Source organism: Calidris pugnax, unplaced genomic scaffold (assembly GCF_001431845.1).
Source record: "Calidris pugnax isolate Ruff unplaced genomic scaffold, ASM143184v1 scaffold127, whole genome shotgun sequence".
NCBI lineage: Eukaryota > Metazoa > Chordata > Aves > Charadriiformes > Scolopacidae > Calidris > Calidris pugnax.
In genome coordinates this window covers 527,959-547,398 of record NW_015090883.1, presented here as the reverse complement: position 1 = coordinate 547,398, position 19,440 = coordinate 527,959, and the positions used below count along the sequence as shown (strand labels likewise).

The window sequence follows — 19,440 nt, the reverse complement described above, 5'->3', positions numbered from 1 at the left end:
CCAGTTACGAAGCCACAACTCAGCTGCACTTGCATGGGTGGTGTCATTTTAGGGCCAGCACTGGGACTACCAGCTACACAAGCAGGTTGACCATCATCTGTGCAAAAAGTAGCCTGCAGGAACACGTGAGTTGCCTACAAGCATGAGAACTGGCCACCCCAGAGTCCACCCAACTCCAGACCCTGCAATCACGATGCCATTACTGGAGAATATAAAGCCACCATCAGTCTGGAGAGTCACCCACCCAGGGCACAAGGTAGAAATTCCCAGGACCAGCTGAAGTCGAATTCTGGCACCTACCCACGGCTAAGGACAGGCCCATAGCCACAGAAGACCAAAAACTGGTCAAGAGACATTCTCTGCCTTGGTGTTACAGGGCATGCAAGACTGCCTTCTTTCTTCAGCCTCGCACACGTCATCAAGTGCCAACCCAAGAGTTTGTATTTTAAGCTCATTTAGTTATCAGCACATCTATTTTTAGCTTCTCTTCTTAATGGGACAAGTCTGAGGATCTTCCCACTTTTGCCCAAACCAAACCAACAACCCACTGGAAGCCCAGATCTCACATCCAGAATCTCTCCCCTTCCTCCTTGCAAACTGGAGCCACGGGAAAGAGATTATGATCCAGATAACTGCAGAAATTCCAACGCATCCTCAGGATTCTGCTCCAGGACACCACCCTCACAAGTTGTAGGACAGAAAGTTTCACCGAGCCTTAATTTACCATCAGCAGCACGTATCCTGTTCCTTCACTGGACCTCACTTCCCAAAATTCATACTTTTAAGTATGAATTTTTATGAGATTTGGGTTTCCCCCGAGCAGGGGCTCAAAAAACACTCACCGACTCTGTGCAAACGTCGCTGTTTTCAATAACGTTGGCGTCCCCAACAACTTTTCCAATTTCTCTCTCAAGAGATGCCAAAGACTCCTGGGCCTGTAGGAAAGAGGGGGAGAAAAAAAAAAACCACCAAAGCATGAGGCACAACAATTAGCAAAGGCTGAGAAGAAAAACCCCCATCTCCCCAAGAGCACTAGAGACACAGGAAATCCTCGTTCAGGAGGAAATCTGTTTTATGCCAGATTTGCTCAAGGGACCAACACATTTGCCAAGATTGACATGTCTCCTTACAATCAGGATGTTGCATGTCAGCCTGCCTGCGTTTGAAAGCAATTCTACGGGGAAGCTTTAATAGCCTCACGTCAAGTTATTAGGGAAAAAATTGTTCAGTGAATTTTTTCGTGCGAGAGTACCAGCGCCGGCAGGTCACCAAGAGCCTGATCAGAGATCTGAGTTTATAGAGAACGTCCCACAAACTGGGGACACCAGCACAGCTCACTTCATATGTTAATTTCACTGAATTTCACTGAATTTTAGAGTTGGAAGGGACCATAGAGATCATCTAGTCCAACTCCCCTGCTGAAGCAGGATTGCCTAGAGCTTGTCAGAGCATGTTACTCAGGAGCATCCAGGCAGGTCTTGAAAATCTCCAAAGAAGGGGACTCCACACCCTCCCTGGGCAGCCTGTTCCAGGGCTCTGTCACCCTTACTGTGAAGAAGTACCCAATAGAATTGTCCTGAACAAAATATTTCAAACACCTTGTTTGCAGCAGGTCTCTTGTCTTCTCACCTCCTGGAAGCGCTTTTGTGATCATCTATCCCCCAGGGCTCCGTCACCCTCACCGTGAAGAAGTACCCAACAGAATTGTCCTGAACAAAATATTTTAAACACCTTGTTTGCAGCAGGTCTCTTTTGTCTTCTCACCTCCTAGAAGCGCTTTTGTGATCATCTACCCCTCATCCCAGGACAAGACCTGCCCCACCAGCAGCTCTCCCCGCTCCAGCCAGGCAAGAACTCAGTCAAATTTCCTTGCCCCACACCTCCCATTGAAGGAACACGGTGTTACACAGTCTGGAGCCAAAGCTCAGCCACTCTGCAGGCTATTCTTGTCTCCATTTATCAATTCTCCCGTTTCTGGGTTGACAGACAGCACCGAGACCTCTCAGGCTTCAGGATTTCCCACCCCAATCCATCTCTTTCTCCAATCCATGGAGGGAGAGAGTGGAGGTAACCCACCTGCTTTGTCTCCTCAAGCTCCACAGAGATAACTTTTATAAGGATTTGCAGTCTCCTGGGCTACAACCAATTTGTAACTACACACAAACGGGCAGACAGCTTGTAAACCAACTCGTAACCGCTGCCCTTCCCGACTGGGTTTAAAAGCTTTGGCCTGTGGTGGGAGGAGGGCTGTGGGATGGGCTTTTTCTTGCCCTGGGTTTCTTTAAAGAATTACCTGTCAGCCCCAAATCACCACTTGTTCCCATTGGCATAAAATTATTGTGGGCAAGAGATTCTCTCAAAAAGGCTTATTAAACAGAGCTGTTTGGTGTTAGGAGAAAGACCTGGGAGTCCTGGTGGACAATAGGGTGACCATGAGCCAGCAATGGGCCCTTGCGGCCAAGAAGGCCAATGGCATCCTGGGGGGCATCAGGAAGAGTGTGACCAGCAGGTGGAGGGAGGTCATCCTGCCCCTCTGCTCTGCCCTGGGGAGGCCCCATCTGGAGCACTGGGTCCAGTTCTGGGCTCCCCAGTTCCAGATGGACAGGGAAATGCTGGAGAGGGGACAGCAGGGGACTACAAAAATTATTAGGTGGCTGGAGTATCTCTCTTATGAGGAGAGGCTGAGGGACTCTGGCCTTTTTAGTCTGGAGAAGACTGAGGGGAGATCTGATCAACACCTGTAAATACTGAAAGGGAGGGTGTCACGAGGATGGGGACAGTCTTTTTTCAGTGGTGCCCAGGGATAGGACAAGAGGAAATGGGCACAAACTTGAACATAAGAAGTTCCACCTAAACATGAGGAAAAGCTTCTTTACCTTGAGAGTGGCAGAGCCCTGGAAGAGGCTGCCCAGAGAGGTGGTTGAGTCTCCTCCTTCTCTGGAGACATTCAAAACCCACCTGGACACATTCCTGTGCAACCTGCTCTGGGTGGACCTGCTTTGGCAGGGGTTGGACTGGATGATCTCCAGAGGTCCCTTCCAACCCCATGTGATTCTGTGTTATTTCTCATTTTAGCAGACATGCAGGTATCTCACATGAGCTCTAACACCCACAGTCCCAGTCACCCAGGGAACTGGAGAGTGGAATAAGACACCCCACCAGACAGGGAGTCTGCTCAAACCACCACGTTTTCCAGCAGTGCAAAATTACACATCTTGAGGGTTTTGATGACATTGAGATGCGCAACTGAATTCAGGGTCTCTTCTTACCTTGGGCAAGTCACCAGCCACCTTCTGCCTCTCGTTCTGATCGACTTTGAGTTTTGATAGTGTTTCATTTAGCTGCGTTTTCAGCTGCAAAATAGTAACAAAGGAAATCAGTTTCCTTCACACGTGGTCCCTTCCAACCCCATGTGATTCTGTGTTATTTCTCATTTTAGCAGACATGCAGGTATCTCACATGAGCTCTAACACCCACAGTCCCAGTCACCCAGGGAACTGGAGAGTGGAATAAGACACCCCACCAGACAGGGAGTCTGCTCAAACCACCACGTTTTCCAGCAGTGCAAAATTACACATCTTGAGGGTTTTGATGACATTGAGATGCGCAACTGAATTCAGGGTCTCTTCTTACCTTGGGCAAGTCACCAGCCACCTTCTGCCTCTCGTTCTGATCGACTTTGAGTTTTGATAGTGTTTCATTTAGCTGCGTTTTCAGCTGCAAAATAGTAACAAAGGAAATCAGTTTCCTTCACACACACACAGAGATTTCATCTGTCTGTCCCACGGATTAACCCAGAGCACAGTGACTGCCGAGGGAGGAAGATCACTAACAATTATTGCACACACTGGATTAGTTCAACACATATGACGAGGTTTACAAGGACAGTCAAGGAAGAGAGACTCCATCTGTGAAGATCAACGTGAAGAATGGAAACTACAGAAGAAAAGACATGGTTGGCATCAGCTTGATTGCAAGTGGGTTTGATTTTTAAACTGTATTGCCAGTAGGAATAGCAGGAATATGAATGTACACAAGCCTTTCCAGCGCTCTTATCACCAGTCAGCCCAGACTTCAACTTAATTCACAGCAAATACGCAAAAGCCTAGATTGTCATCTTCCTAATTCAGGCTAAACAGTCACTTTCCTGCTGAATAAACTAAAAAGCTCTACTTGTCATCTTAATAAAGCACCACTTACTACAACTATGTTGACTTAACCAGTCTGTTAATGTCACATCAAGGCATGAATCATTGACAGGGGCATATTAAGTTGTCGATTGTGTTTAGAATCAATCCCCAAAAGTGAAACTATTTCAGTCAAGAGGGATGAATACTTTGTACTGGCTGCCCTTAAACTACAGCCTTCCAAAAGATATAAACATTTTTATATTTTTTTTTTTTAAAGAATATTTTGATTGCTCTTCCCCAGGGCGTACAGAAGCAGGCACAGCACTTCAGGCTGGAGCCTCAAAGAGAAGAGCTAACAAGGAGCTCGAGTGCCAATTTTGTTGGATTTGTGCCTCTGAAGTGCACTGTGCTCGTGCTCACCATCCCTCCTGTCAATCTTCTCGGCAGCCGGCAGGGGATTAAGGAAGCCAACAATGGGCTACTCAGAGCCCTGAATCCTCCAAACCTGCACGTCCTATTTGGCTCACCCTCAGGAGGTTTCCCCCTTTTGGAGGCACCTGGACGCTGGTTTTCTACGTTTTGGGGAAGCACTGTAGAGCTTCAGCTCCTCTCCTTGCTCACCTTATAAATTAGCAGGGAAGGCTTTTAGAAACCCCATTTCCATGCCACAGCCTCCTGCAAAAGCCACTAGGGCACACACTGGACAGCATTCCCCAGCTGTTGGCATGAAGGTAGTTGTTTACCACCTCCTCAGGCTCCCACCAGCCCGGCAGCATCATCAGATTGCAGTCAGGCAGCCCTAGCAGGGAGCTGGGCTTTTCAAGCTTTTGTTGTTACAGACATAATAGATTGTTGCCTCTTAGATTCAAGAGGTTGGCGTTTACTGATTAACTCCAAGATATGCATTCAATTCCCATTCCCCTTGCTTTCAAAACGAGAGGCTTTGGTTGCTGAGGCAGGATGCTAATCAATGCTGCACGAGGCTTGCCAAGCATACGATTAACTTCAGCAGATTGGTATTGTGGTGGGTTGGTTTTTTTTCCTTAAATCAACTATTTTAACCCAGTTACATTAGTGGCAGTACCCTGGTGGGATCAACAGTGACAGGTTGTCCCATCAACCACTCTAAAGCCCAATAAAGGCACAGTGAGACACACAGCCTTCCCCAATCTGGGCTCAAAAGCGAGAAAGCACCGTTTGAAAGCAAGCAGAAGGAGGATCTGACTGCTCCTGCAGCCTTAAAACAAACATCACTGAGACAAGTGAGAAGTGAGAGGGCTCAAACTGGAAAACCACGCATCTTTGGGTCTACAGGTCAGGCCTGGGTTAATCCAACTCCTTGAGAAAAGCTGGTGGAGGAGCGTTATCAGCATTTCTAGCCAAACCCAGAGCATGCACCGAGCCAGCAGAGCTGTTCAGGCCCATCAGGATGCCAGCTGCTGAGCAAATGGATACTCTGAATTCATCTAACGTTGGTTTGGGCCAATTTCTGTACACACAGAGGAGGATGGAAAAGGCTCCGCACAGTCAGAGCACGGATACCACAGTCGCATCCTCAAAAGCTTTGGGAGGAAAAAAAAACCAACCAGAGAATAATCCTCACGTTAAAGCAATGAGAGTGCAACTTGTGTTGCTCCAAAGAGATTATATTTGCTGTTGTGTATGTCTACCACTGTAAAACATTGATTCTCAAGAAGTTTCAGGAATGAAAGTCTTACAGACTTTCGGGGGAAAAGGAGAAAAAAAAAAAAAGGTCTTAAGAACCAGACATGCTATTGTTAGGAGCAGAGAAAGAGACAAATTGTAAAAGTCAGACTACATAAATGATTGCAATGGACAAAAATATCAAGCCGAAGAGGTTAGCAGAACAGACAGGATTTGAAATAAGTCTCCGCTTCATAAGTATGCTGGGAACCTAGTTCGTGCCCAGCGGAGAACAAGCTTCTTACCAAATTTAACTCTTCATTCTGTCTTACTGCTTCAGAATATGAATCATCAAGTTTTTTCTGCAATTCAGTCAACAGATCTTTGAGCTGAAATGAAGTTTAGAGTTTTAGGATTTGTCTCCTTAGGATGCCCACTTTTCTTCTGCTCGGTTATTAGTGTGTTGCTCTACCCTAAGGTCACAAGCACATACACTCCTCAGCCCCAGGGGCTAAGCATTAGATTAGTTTTGCCAGCCAAATGGTAACCAAACAAAAGAGAAAAAAAAAAAGAAAATAACAGTTTGGTCAATTGTTTACCTCTCTGACTTCTGAAACATAAGTGGATCGTTCTATTTCTGCCTTTTCTAGTTCACTTTCCAAGTGTTCTCTCTCTTTTTTAAGCTAGAAACAGAAAAACAGAGTTAAAATAGATGTTTGCAGTGTTTTCTTGCAGTATCATTTTCTTGATTTATTATTAGCTATAAATTTCTGTCAAATACTCCATGACGTTTAGAGAGCATTTCAAATCCAGTGATTGCACAGCCCAGATTTAAACCGTTACACTTCAAAAAGATAAAGAACCAAGCCCAGGACTGTCACCAAGCTGTAAACTGCTCAGTTTCACAAGGAAAGAACCCCAGTGGGTGAGCACAAAAGTAAAAACCAGGACAATTTCCAATTCCCAGTTTCTCTGCTTCATAAAAACACCAGCCAAAAGATTTCAGTTTAAACTGCAGCACAATCTGCACTGCTTGGAGGAGAGAAGTCCTCGGAAGTTTAGTTTTACAGCATAAGCCTAAATCATGTTTCAAGTAATAGAAAGCTTTAAAGAGGGAAAAAAAAGCCACCTGCACGTACAGTTTCAACTTCTTTGATTTCTTCCTTTAACCTCTCTACCTCGTGCTCCAAAGAAACGACTGAAGAACGCATCTGCAGGTTCCAAGAAAGAGAAATATATCATTTAGTTGGGTTGGTCTGAGACAAAGTCTCCATATACACAAAAGGTTGCTCCTATGATTTAAAAACATTAAGGATGAAACCACAGAGGCTGAATAAAATAAAGATGCTCACTCAAATAATTCAAAATACTAAGTCTCCATTAGAACACCTTTCCTACCTTCTCCCAAGGTAAGAATTTTTTTTCACATATTTAGAGCCCAGATGCATGAAATATTTGGAATATAAGGACTAAGCCAGTTGTCCATTAGCTACGGTAAGAAAAATATCTTTCCTAGAGAGGGAAGACTGTCTCCATCCATGTACTATATGTAGCCAAACCCAGTGTATTTAGCCTTATTAGAGGCTGCCTAAGCGCAGCAGATGGTAGCACATCTATAGTTCAAGATCTTACAGCCTTTTATAAGCCCCTCAAACAAGATGCTTATAAATCATCTGTTTGCTCCAGGCTCATACTCCAGCAAATTTACTACTAAGCAGAAGTATTTTAGAAAAAAAAAAGTATTTTGAAAAAGCAGTTTGACCTACTTTAATTTGAGATTAGGAAAGAAACATAAAAGGCTTTCTTCTTACCACTTCTGCCAGCAACAGAGCCTTCCTGAAAAGGAAAGCTTTGCAGGCAATTTCAAATATATTTAGTTGATGGGAATGGATTAAGCACTATTTTAACAGCTTCCAAAATATTGTTATGATCATATGATACTTAAATTTTAGCACAAAGGGTCTGTACCTGTTCGCAAATGGGCTTTGAAAAAACCAGGTGTTTAACAGAAACACAGTCTGAGTTGCCAGAATCAGAAAAAAATATATATATTCCTGGGCACATTAATGGAACATATGTACATTCCTGTGTCTTTGGCTTCCTGTCCTGTGGGCAATAGTATTACTACATGCTCTTTGGCTGCCTCCTGCATCACCTGCAAAGGACCGGGACCCAGCCTTGTCATAATGATCAAAGACCTTATGTCTGAGCTGCTCGTTTGTTCTTGCTGCTCTAGAGACAGCAACAGGAATAGCCAGAGAAAACTAAAGAGACCAACAATTCCTCCGCTTTTTGGTTTTTAAATTGAAACAGGATCCTCAAAAGAATCAAAGTCACTCTTAGCATAAAACCAAGTATCAGAGCACCAGAAATTCTATTGTTATAAGGAGGGATTATTCCTCTTATACGGGTTGCAGGCTTCACCTGTTTCATCTGCTGGTCAGGCAGACATCAAACCAGGCAGCCAGGGCTGTTCTGCACCTGCTCAAACACCCTCTGCCACTTCAAGCAGAACCTGCCCAGCTCCCACAACTTTAAAAAAAAAAAAAAAAAGCAGATCTTCAGAAATACCTGTTTAAGTTCTTTCTGTGATTCTTCAACTTTTATCTTCCATTTGCTTTCTTCCTCTTCCACGCTCCTCTGTAGCCTTTGTAAAATCCCTTCCTAAGAAGAGAGGGGGGTTTGAAAGCTCAGAGCAGAAGAAAGGCAGCTTGGAACATCAGAGGACAGGGGCGAGCGGGGTGTCCTGCTTACCGTCTCGGCCAGAACCGATTTGTATTTCTCACACTCCAGCTGCAGCAGGACGTGCATCTCCTTGGCCTCCTTCAGCTTCTGCTCCATGGCGTGGCAGAGGAGAAAAGGGACCAGAAGAGTCAAATAATAGAACTCAGACCCATCAGCTATCTTATTTCAACAAAGCAGATGGGATCACTCCCGTTGACACGTCTGTCTTTCCAACAAAGACAACAGCAAGTGCAACGTTCACCTGTAACTCTCAATACTCAATCACAAACTTCTTGGGAGTTACCACACTAATTCCGAAGAAACAAACCCAATTACTTGAAAAAGGGAAGAGGGATTTTAAGTTTCACAACTCCACACAGTGCTTTTCCAAGATGCAAAGACATTTCTGATTTGCAAGACAAAAATACCTATAAAACAATTTTCTTGCCGCCTGTTTGTCAATTTGACCTTCCCAATCCAGAGCACAATCTACAAGACTTATACCAGGAAAATATGCTATGCCACACACAAGAAAACTGTCCAGTGTTTGTGCCTACCTTGACGTCTTCAGATCCTGAAGCCTCCCTCAAGTACTCTTTAGCCATCTTTTCAAACCCACAGATCCATTCGCTGTGACTCTGTTGGGAAATGCAGCAGGTTAAAGCTGAGAATAACTTCAATATATTGGATTTTCAGGATATTTGCCTCCCAGCTGCAGGCTTACAGAGGTCACAGGGGCTTGGAAGTGCCAAAATACAACTGGGTGACAGAGGCCTCCCTGAAAGAGTTGGGGCTCTACAATAAGTATTTGAAGACATAAGAGAACCTTTTCCAAAATCAGTTTAACTGAGCCATTAAAGCAGATGCCAAGTAATTCTAAGGACCTCACTAAGAAGACTGACTTTTTAAAGGCTATTTCTAGATCATCAGGAGACTAAATCTAGTACATTTGAGAATATTTCTCATATGAATATTCAAAACCTCTAGATGTTACGAATCAAACGCACACCCCATTTTTCCAGCCTCACTTCCCATCATTCCTTTAATCTAAACCACAGGAACCCAGCGTGCTTCCCTCGCAGACAAACGAAAGCCACCAAGAATACGGAATCAGTGGTTTTCAAAAAGGAACTTTGGGAACAAAACAACCCCTCCTGAATGGTCCCACAGGCAGGGAGGATGGATCTCCATCATGCCAGATGGTGAGCAAACACGCAGGAGACCTCATCCACCCCCTGAACATTTACTATCTCAGTTAGACACAACATCAGCAGATCAAACAGATATTGGGGTGGTAAATAAAAAAAAAAACAAGATAATAACTTTTTATTGTTGTTCTAACACTTTGCTTGAAGGAACTGTCTGCAGTTTTGCCTTTTTGCTGCTAGCAAGTACAGGTATCACCAGCAGAAGACACTCACATCCCACTGCAAAAACCCTAGGGCAGAGAGGATGGCAGGGAAATAACTCCTGATTGCCCAGTGCAGTGGGACCAGAGCTCCCAATCCACAGTGGAAGAAAAGCCCCTTCTCTTACCACGTTAGAAGGAAGAGAGACTTTAGGAAACAGCTTCTGGAGTAGTTGGCGCGTCTCCACCTCGGCCGCTTCCAAATGCTGCTGCTTCTCCTGAACGAGGAAAAAGGCTCGTGTGAAATTGGCAACATGCTCCACAGATCAGGCAATAGCCTCTTCTACCAGAAAGTATTTCATTTTTAAGTGAGAAAGACTATAGTCTCTAAAATTGCCAGTAAATTGCTTGAAAAAATTGACATTGAATTGCTTCAGAATTTGGCCTTCACATTTTAAGCTTTTATTTTCATTAAGTTCTCCTCCAATCTAGCCTGTTTGTACAGAAATTGCACCATCGTTCACTTTTTCACAACACAACACCCACTACACTGTGCTGAGAAACTGCATCTACAGATCATACTCTGCCTTCAAGGTGAGCGAGCTCAAACTCAACAAATTTGGTCAATCAACAATTTCTTAAAAATCCAGACTTATTTTAAGCAATTTTAGGTGGGGAAAAAAAAAAAGAAAAATCACCACAAATTAACGTCAAAACCAGATCATGAAAGTCAAAAGGGAACTTTTGTGTTAATGCACATTTGAACCAGGCCAAGAAAGCAAGACTCTTATCATCTAAACATTACTTGGAAGAACTCAAGAGGGAGACCCCTTTACATCCTCCTTCCCCAAGCTCAGATGCAACGGGAAATAATTATTAGAGCTGTGTGACAATCTCCAGGTTTTCTTTGTCATTGCTCTGCAAAGATAAACGCCCAGAGCCAAGGGTAGCACGGATCCATCATTAGGTTTATTTAGCATTAAAATCAGCCCAGCCACAGGATATTTGCTTGCTGTGTTGGTTTAATTTGGCTTAGATTGGTTTAATTTAGCCATACGATGCCCAGACTCCTGTATAAATTTAAATACAGAAAGCCTGAAACCCTGCACAGAAAGCAGCTTTCAGCAAAAAAAAAAAAAAAGAAAAAATCCTTTAATAATATTTGGGGTTTGTTTTTTTCATTTTTATTTTCTTTGACGTGAGCGTTACTGCCCCTTTGCTGCTCTGAGTTCCTCTGCTGCAAGAGATGGGCGGCGTTAGTAGGTTGAGATTCAGAGACAGAAAGGGAGAGGAGACGTGAGGTTGGGAAGCTGTGCTAGAGGGGGGGGGGGGGGTAGTTTGCAGAGATTTAGGAGCCACCCAGAAGTGGCAAGTGATGATTCGGGTGAAGCCGTCCGACTGCAAGAGAAGAGCAGGGCAAGCGTTAGCACACGGCAAAAGCAGGACCACAGCTTCCCAGCAGAGAGAGGAGACACCTCCAAAAACACAGAGACACAACCCCAAACCAGAGCTCTCCTGCTTCTAGCTACCCGACTGGGGGTTTTTAAATCATTTGGATGCCTTTTTTTGGTTGGTTTGGTTTTTTTTGCAATTCACGCCCCGGTTCCAAGCATCAGCTCTGATGGGACCTGTCGAGCTCCATGAGCTTCCAACCGAGGGAATTCATGGCTTCAGTGACACCATTTTCCTGAGGAGTTCCCAGGTTTTTAAATAATAATCTCGTTCTAACTCTTCACGGGTCTGATAAATTTATTCAAGCCCAGTAGATGAAAGCAGGTGGCTCACCAGCACAGTTTTCATTCCAGAGCTCCCCACAAAGAAAAACAACAACAACAAAATCACGACAGCTCTAACAATTACACAAATTACGCAAACAAAAAAAACCAAAAAAAAAAAAAAAAAATCAGCATGCCCACAAATTAAAAAAAATAATAAAATAAACCTAAAGACAACAGGAAGAAGCAGAGGTGAGAGGATATGAATGATCACTCAGAACAGACTATATTTAAATTGCAGTAAAAGTTAAATGCCTCCATTTCATTTAAAAAAAAAACCCAGCTGCAGATCTGCTTCTAGCTTAACGCATCGTTTCTAGCAGTTCACATTACAACCTTGGCAGTCTTGTTCACTTTGTCCTGCAGCAATTTTTCAGTTGATGCCAATGCTTCCATTGCTTCCCAGTTTTTCTCCCGAAGCTCCTAATCATTTTTAGAAAGAATGATTTCAGTTCAGCCAATATTCAAACTGTTTCCGCTTTTACTTCAGAGCTATATTTCGCGTGACATTCCACCATTTGCATTTAAATGCTGGATACTGCAAGATGATTTTGTACACTAGCAAAAAACAAGTGTAATGTTCAAAGTGTTTGAACAAAAAAAAAGGGGAAGGGGAAATATAAAAATACGCCAATTTCTGCCCAACCTGCCCCCTTATCCAAAACTGATCTGAGGTTTTTTTTTTTTACCGCCAAGCGTTATCGCTCCGGCGACCCCACACTTTGACTGCACTTGTAAGAAGAAAAGAGGGAAGTTTTCAAAAAGTAGTGAGGAACACAAGACACCAAACCACAGATTGCACAAGGGAGTGTTAGGCATGTCGCGCTGCAGACCCCAGCATGGACCCCAAGATACACATGGAGGTGCACACATTGATGCCCCTGATCTCGCGGCCAAGATCTAGCGGCGTAAACCCTTCATGCCTCAAAAGCCCAAACCTACTGCGCCAGCGCTGATTTTTCCAAAACGAGAAGCTCAGGGCCTGGGTTGGCAGCATTTGACCCCGTGCAGCTCTCTCCGCTGCGCCCAAAGGAAACTGGTTTGCTCCCCAGTGCCCTCCTGGGAGGTTTTTTGGGGTTCACCAGTGGAGAGCACAGCCCGGCCCCGCAGGGAAACTGCATCTTTCTTGGCGAGGTCATCAAACGTGTACTCCACAAGACGTCAACAGGCAAGCTCAGGTAGGAGGCCAAGAGCTCTTATAAGAAGAGTCTCACAGCTCTTATCTAGGCAGGATGATGTGCCTTGTGGGGAGGTGATTACCATCCTTAGGGATTTATTTATTTTTTTTCCATCCTTCGGAGCAATCTGCTTTAGCAAAGGGTTATTTCTGAAAGGCTGTACGTTTTTAATTCACCCAAGTGGCATCCCAGTCCTAGTGTGTACCCACACCAGTTTGCCTTTCCCCCTTCCAGTTGCCTGCTGTCCTAAGGGCTGTTTCCCAGGACATAAAAACAAGAGTGGATGAAATTGCGATGGGGAAAACTGGGAGGTACAGGCATGGTCTGCCCTTCGCAGTAGCCAGATTTCTGCCTGCACCACGAAGGGTACTTAGACCTTGGAATTCCCCAGGAAACAGGCACACAGATGTTCTACCCTTCCTGCTCATCTGTCTTCTGAAAATACCCAGCCACTTTCCCTCTATACTTTATTTCAGCTCTGAAGCAACACTACTTTTAAGCAATAATGCTTATTGAATTGGATTTTGTATGCTATCAAAGAGACAGGTGAGCTGAAACCTCTGTATTTTAACAACTTTCTTCCAACATAACTTAAAAGATGCCATTCTCTTGCCCTGCACAGGTAGTGTATTACCAGGAGGTAACTCCACAGCTCTCTGATGGGAAATACAATCTTTTCTTCCACCCACAAACAACCCATGTGGCACCATCAGCAACTGCTGTAAAGGAAAGCCCACTGTCCTTCACCTCCTTCAGAAGATCAGGACCAGTCACTCTAAGGAATGGGACGAGCCAGACCTGAGGTCCCTCAAGGTAATGCCTCCTCCCATGTCCCCCACAAGGGCCACAACTCAGTCAGAGCACAGCCCTCTTCATCCTCCCACCCTTTTCCCCCAAACCCCCTCTTCTTCCTTTGGGAGAGGACATGTTTCTGACCAGGGCTATCAAGGCTTGATGTGGCTCCCAGCAAGTCTCCTCCCTCTCATCAAATCTTATCAAAAAGCTGACGAAACTTAAAGCAGTAAAATAAGATAAGCTCAGTTCTCCCAAGAAAAGAGAAAAGGAGTGTCCAGGGGACACAAAATGGGAGACAACCATCAGAAACTTTTTCTAAGCAGAACACCCTATGCGTTGAGGAGGGCTGTGCACACAGGTTTGGCTGTTCTTTGGGGCTGTGTTTTTTTTTGGGGGGTGTGGGGGAAGAATTTCCTTACGTTGTTCTTTTTCCTCTGTTGCTCAAAAGCATTTCTCTGAGAGGCCAGCTCGTTTTGGAGAGTGGCGATTTCCTTCTCTTTCCCTGCAACCCTGAATTAGCAAAAAAAAAAAAAAGAATCACAAACAAATCAGAAGACGTTTTAAGAAATTTTAAGCAAAACACGGACATCCATATATACATATATATACTAACTTCCCTTCCAGTAACACACACTCTTTGAAAAAGCTGCTCTCACTGCCTTGGCAGTAAAACTTGCTTCCTACTGCTCTGGGAACTGCAGGCTGCCAGAGCAAAGCCCATTGTAAAGCTGTTGTTTTGCCCACAACAGGCATCTGCACACATTTATCAAGGCCAGGGAAAGGCGACGCATTAGAGGAGGATAAATCAAGCCAGCCCACGCCAGGACAACGCCACAAAACGAGGCACTGCCTGCTGGATAAGAGCATTCTCTTTCAAGCACCCAGTCTGCAATTTATAAATCATTTCACTTAAAAGAAAAAATAATTCAGCCAGCCAAAAATGTATGACAGTGGCAATTTGTGTAGGGCAGTATAAACTGGCACAGCATTAGCTTCCACACAGTTCTTCAGCGCGTTTCAGCTCTATATTATAATAAACTTTTACCCCTGAGATTTTTCCCTGGGAAGAGATTTCCACCAGACAATTTTATAATACAAACAACTCTCTCCTAAGCTGAAGTTCCAGGAAAAAAAAAAAAAGCCTGTCACTTTTGCTCGAAACACCACCATTTAACTCTTCAGACATCAAGCTGAGCTGGCACACATTTGAAACTCAATCAATCATGGCTTGCTTACATCTCAGGCACAATATATTGCAAGAAGACCGTGGCCGAGGATAATTAGTGCGAGTAGAATCTCTATGTTTGAGTTTTATTAGATATTATTTCTTACTGGCCACTTCTCACTCGCTGATATTGTACGTTTGGCATTTATTTCATCTTTTAAATTCCCTGAACGTATCTACTGCATTCAACTTGTGGCAGTACTCACACTTGCAGAAGCTCCTCGCTTCGGACAGCCAGAGATGCCTACAAACAGAGCAGAAACTCGTTAGGAGCAGCTCAGCAGGAGGGAGTGATGCAGAAGGTGCAATCTGCCTTATTAACCAGGAATTGCTGCAACACTAAGCGGCTCTCAGCCTTCAAGGGAGTCCTGTCCAGCCTCCTTTGGCCAGAAGAACCCTGGCTGTGAGACAGCATGTAAAGACAGGGGTGGAAAAAGCTAGACAAGAACACAGGAGGCATTAAAAAAAAAGAGCAAAAGGCTGCAAATTTACACAATAAAAGGGAAGCAGGAAGACAGGGAACAGCCAGAAAAGCTGGCTTAAGGCAACCCAACCCATGGTCAGTGCAAGGACTGGTTTTCCACACCATCCATACAAGCTACCACCACCCCCCTTCGACTTCACTCAGTTAACACTGCAATCAGAAGCTGTACCTGTTTGCAATTCTCCTGCTTTAATTCTTGAATTTGAGCTTTAAAAGATTCGTTTTCCTTTTGCACATCCTGTTGAAAGAAAAAGAGGCAATGTAGACACACAAATACATGCAGATGTACACTCACAATACATAACCTCCACACACCACAAGACACTTCTGTTGAAACTATACCTGCAGTTGTTTTACTTGGCTTGCAATTTCTCTCTCTTTTTCTTCCACTACAGCTTTCAACTTCTTCATTTGTTCTTCTTCCCCTTTCAACCTGCAGAGATGGTTCAGAAAGAAAGAAAAAAGGGTTAAAGTATGAATTTACACAAAAAAGGGGCTGACACTCTAGCTGGGACAGTTTGCAGCAGCAGCAAATACATTTTGTATGCTAATATAATAACCAGCCAAAAGGAGAGCGCACACTCAAGGACAGTGTGCTGCACTATGGCTCCAAAAATCAAGAAAACTACCAAAAATACATGCCAGCTGTAAGAACATGTGTTGCAAACCCTTCCCTGCTAAGAACTGGCCTGAAGGAAGGCAGTCACTTCACATGTCTATCAATAAACACCAGACACAGCTGATCCCAACAGCCTTCAGAGCCAAAGTGGGAGATAATCCATGGACCACCTGAGCAAATCCTGGAAGCCACCTGGCTCTGAAGGCGACGGGGACACTGCCCTAAAGGTGAGGCTACCTCAGATACCACGTACTGGCTGTCCAGGAGCTCTGCTGGGAGGGCAGCACATTACAAGAGCTGAATTGAAGCCCTTTTTGGCACTGTCTCATCCAACCTTCCTCTTGACTTGGAGCAGCCAGACAAAGCAGAGTCAAAACAGAGGGAAGTCTGGCAGCTTTTCTCCATAAAACAGGAGCTGGAGAATTGGCTATCGCCTCGCAGCCTGAAAACATGGCTTTTAGCGACTCAGCCACAGGCACTTAAAATCCACACTCCTTTTAAACATGCTAAACAGAAGGAGAAATTGTCGCTGGAGACAAGAAGCAGCAGCAATTTCACCAGTTAGTAGAGCCCTGGGTGATCATTCCCTTCTGCAAAGCATGTGAGCATTACTACTTGGGCACGCCAGGCAGGGACGCCAGACGCTCGCGCTGGCTGCTGCACGGCCAGCAGCACTAACAGCTTATTTTAGCAGAGCCCATAAAATTCTTGAAACCAATTCATACATTCCAATTTCAGATAAAACGCCAGCACTGAACGCATATCATCAGCAGGCACTCGAGCTGCTGCTGCTAAGCATACTCACAGGCTCTCCAGGTTCTGGACTTGGGATGCAGCAGGTACCTGAAAAGCAAAAACAATTCCCAACCTCATTTTTATGGCACAGTAAAGCTTTCAAATTAACAGCAGCTCTTCGCATGAGCGGGGCCACCACGCAGCTTGCAAGGTCCTTGCCAAAGTAGTACCAGGGATTTTGCATCGGACCTTGCTCCAAGAATATCTAAACACAACTGATTTTAGAAGCACAGCTTACACCAAGCACCCCAAACTTCACACCAGCCAACTTCTCTCCATTCCACCTTCTCCCCTGGGGTAAAGGCCTGTCTAGACATCCACCCAAAATGAAAGCACAACTCAAGTTTCTCCCCTTTATCATTGACAAAAATCCAAACTGAGCTAGAACACCACCTGACTGGAAAAATTCTTCCACCTGGTTTCAAGGATGTCCAGTTCCCCGTTCCCAAGTCCAGTGCAGGAAACCAAAAGCCAAAACATTCCGGGCAATTGCAACTTCTGCACCAGGTAAAGGCAGGAAGGAATCACAGCAAAGCCTGACCACATCAAGGGGAGCTGCTATGTTCAGTTCCAGGAGGAGTTCCTCCATGACCACAGCCCTACAGAGACCCTACTTCAGTCCAGCAAGGAGGTACCTACGATACCCCTATGATTCTGTCTCTGAGCTTCAAAGTTTTCAGACCACCAACGTTACTCCTTAATCCTAATATCATCCAGGTTAAAGAAAAAGCTCTCAGAACTTGTTATCCACTTAAAGCCTGTTTTGGATGAACACAGTCAGACTTGTAAGCTCTCTGCGCTGTAGACTAACAGTTTGGTCAAGCAGGATTTAAAATAGCTCTAGGTAGAAGCCAACACAAACCCACTGTGAGAAGTAGAGGACAAAAACCAACGTGCTCTAGTTCAACTGAGGAGCACTCCCCAACCGCATGCACCCTGCAGGCCATACCTGTTGGAGCTGTTGCAGGTTCTGTTGTTCTAACTCCTGAACTTTACTGGTTAATTGTGCAATTGTATCCTTCTGACCCTTTGGACAAAAAAGAGCAAGTTTAGAAGTGCAAATATAAATTTCTGTAAGTATTTCCAGAAATACCGCAACAGAACTTATTTCCCTTTAGAATACCAAGGGAGCTTACCTGCAGCCATTCTCCTTTCTTAACAATCTCTTTCTCCTTCTCTTCCAATAAGGCCTCCATGGTTTTCACCTGCTTTTCCTTCCCCTTCAACCTGTATCATTAAACACACGCAGACACACAGCATAAACCCTTGCTCTTTTATCCATCTGGAAAAAAAAAAACCCCAGACATCCTGTGCTTTGCAGCACGTAACAAAAGCAGCATATGTGATCAAAGGCATAAACACAATTCACCCGCTAAAAAATCAATGTGTGAACACTTCCACTTCAGTCTGGGTTCGCAGGAGATGCCCTTGATCAACAGCACTGCTCATTAAGTGAAAGCAGACAAATTCTGCACCAACATATATTGCAGGGATTTCACACACATGCGCTCTCCTCATCTAAAAATACTTCCTTCTCCCTCCCCAGGTGGGGACTGACGACCGTGGTGGCTCAATTAATTCTCTCTTACCCACCCAGCTACAGCACAGATATTACACCAAAGGAAGTTTGCCATAGTGCCTTGCCCACCTTCTTCCATCCCGATGTGAATTTAAATTAAAAGAGATTGCATCTCTTTAATTGGGATTTAATTGGGGCTCGTGAAGCCACGCAGCACTTCACCTTGTTTGCTGTCTCAGACAGGACCAGGCATTTCTAAGAGGGACACACATCTACTGCGAGCAGCGTTAACAGCCTGGATCACTTCACGTGAAGCACAGACATCAAGGCAAGAGCATTTTAACTTAAAATAAGATGGAATCAGGGAAGCCAGGAGCGCACAGGGCAGGTGAGACACGTTAACAACCGTACTTACAGGTTCTGAAGTTCTTTGACTTGGGATGTAATCGACACCTAGAGAAAATAATCAGTACTTCAGTTCAACGCACATGGAAAAGACACATAAATGCTATGAACTGCTCTAGGGAGAAACAGGGGAAAAAGCCATTAGGCATTATTAAAATAGGCACTATTTGTCACAGTTATGTAAGCATAAACATGCTTTTTTGGGGGGAAAATACATTATGAGAAGCCAAGTGTCTCCACTGTTTACTTTCTCCACATTTAAAATGTGACTTTCAGAACAGAAAAGAAAACAGTGCAAATGGGAACACGAGCAGGTCCACTGGAGCACCACAAGAGACAAAGGAAGAAGCAGACACCGATGATGACAACCATCTCACCAGCAAATGTGGCTCAAATCAGAGGGATCACCCCTGGGCATCTAGACATTTGCACAAGCAAGTGCTTTTTAGATGCTCTCTGCAATGTCAGCACTCCCTTAAATTCCCATTTTAAAGCTGAACATGGATTGAAGAAACTGGGAATATTAATATTCCCTTTGAATTTTGTATGAAAGCCTGGCAGTGGGTATATGTATAGATACTGGCTGTCCAAAGAGCTTACTTAGTCCTCTACCACAACATAGCAAGAGTTTCCACATTCCCAAAAACCTCTATTTTGCTTGCAGGATACCAAAAGCTGCATATACACCACCTCTGGAGCAAGCATCCCTCACAGGCAGCTTTCCAGAGACAGCAACTCTAAACTGCATTTTGTTCTGGGCTCTGTGTCAGCTCCAGGGAAGGAAACACACACACACACA

At 44.5% G+C, this 19,440-nt stretch overlaps 1 protein-coding gene across 5 annotated transcripts in view; it reads right to left on the bottom strand.

Annotated features, from left to right (window-relative positions):
- KTN1 (kinectin 1) overlaps positions 1 to 19,440 on the bottom strand; it is a 67,987-nt gene that overhangs the window by 5,344 nt on the left and 43,203 nt on the right. For 3 of the 5 annotated variants that reach the window (XM_014947050.1, XM_014947051.1, XM_014947054.1), the window contains 18 exons: positions 18,652 to 18,689; positions 17,854 to 17,944; positions 17,667 to 17,744; positions 16,728 to 16,765; positions 15,646 to 15,736; positions 15,473 to 15,541; positions 15,026 to 15,063; positions 14,014 to 14,104; positions 11,958 to 12,044; positions 10,035 to 10,124; positions 9,056 to 9,136; positions 8,529 to 8,606; positions 8,346 to 8,438; positions 6,914 to 6,985; positions 6,374 to 6,457; positions 6,080 to 6,163; positions 3,634 to 3,717; positions 843 to 935 (listed from right to left, as the gene is read on the bottom strand). In XM_014947050.1, coding sequence (XP_014802536.1) covers positions 843 to 935; positions 3,634 to 3,717; positions 6,080 to 6,163; positions 6,374 to 6,457; positions 6,914 to 6,985; positions 8,346 to 8,438; positions 8,529 to 8,606; positions 9,056 to 9,136; positions 10,035 to 10,124; positions 11,958 to 12,044; positions 14,014 to 14,104; positions 15,026 to 15,063; positions 15,473 to 15,541; positions 15,646 to 15,736; positions 16,728 to 16,765; positions 17,667 to 17,744; positions 17,854 to 17,944; positions 18,652 to 18,689 — 1,380 coding nt within the window. The remainder of the gene's footprint in view (positions 1 to 842; positions 936 to 3,633; positions 3,718 to 6,079; positions 6,164 to 6,373; positions 6,458 to 6,913; positions 6,986 to 8,345; positions 8,439 to 8,528; positions 8,607 to 9,055; positions 9,137 to 10,034; positions 10,125 to 11,957; positions 12,045 to 14,013; positions 14,105 to 15,025; positions 15,064 to 15,472; positions 15,542 to 15,645; positions 15,737 to 16,727; positions 16,766 to 17,666; positions 17,745 to 17,853; positions 17,945 to 18,651; positions 18,690 to 19,440) is intronic. The other 2 variants (XM_014947052.1, XM_014947053.1) reach the window with 2 other exon arrangements.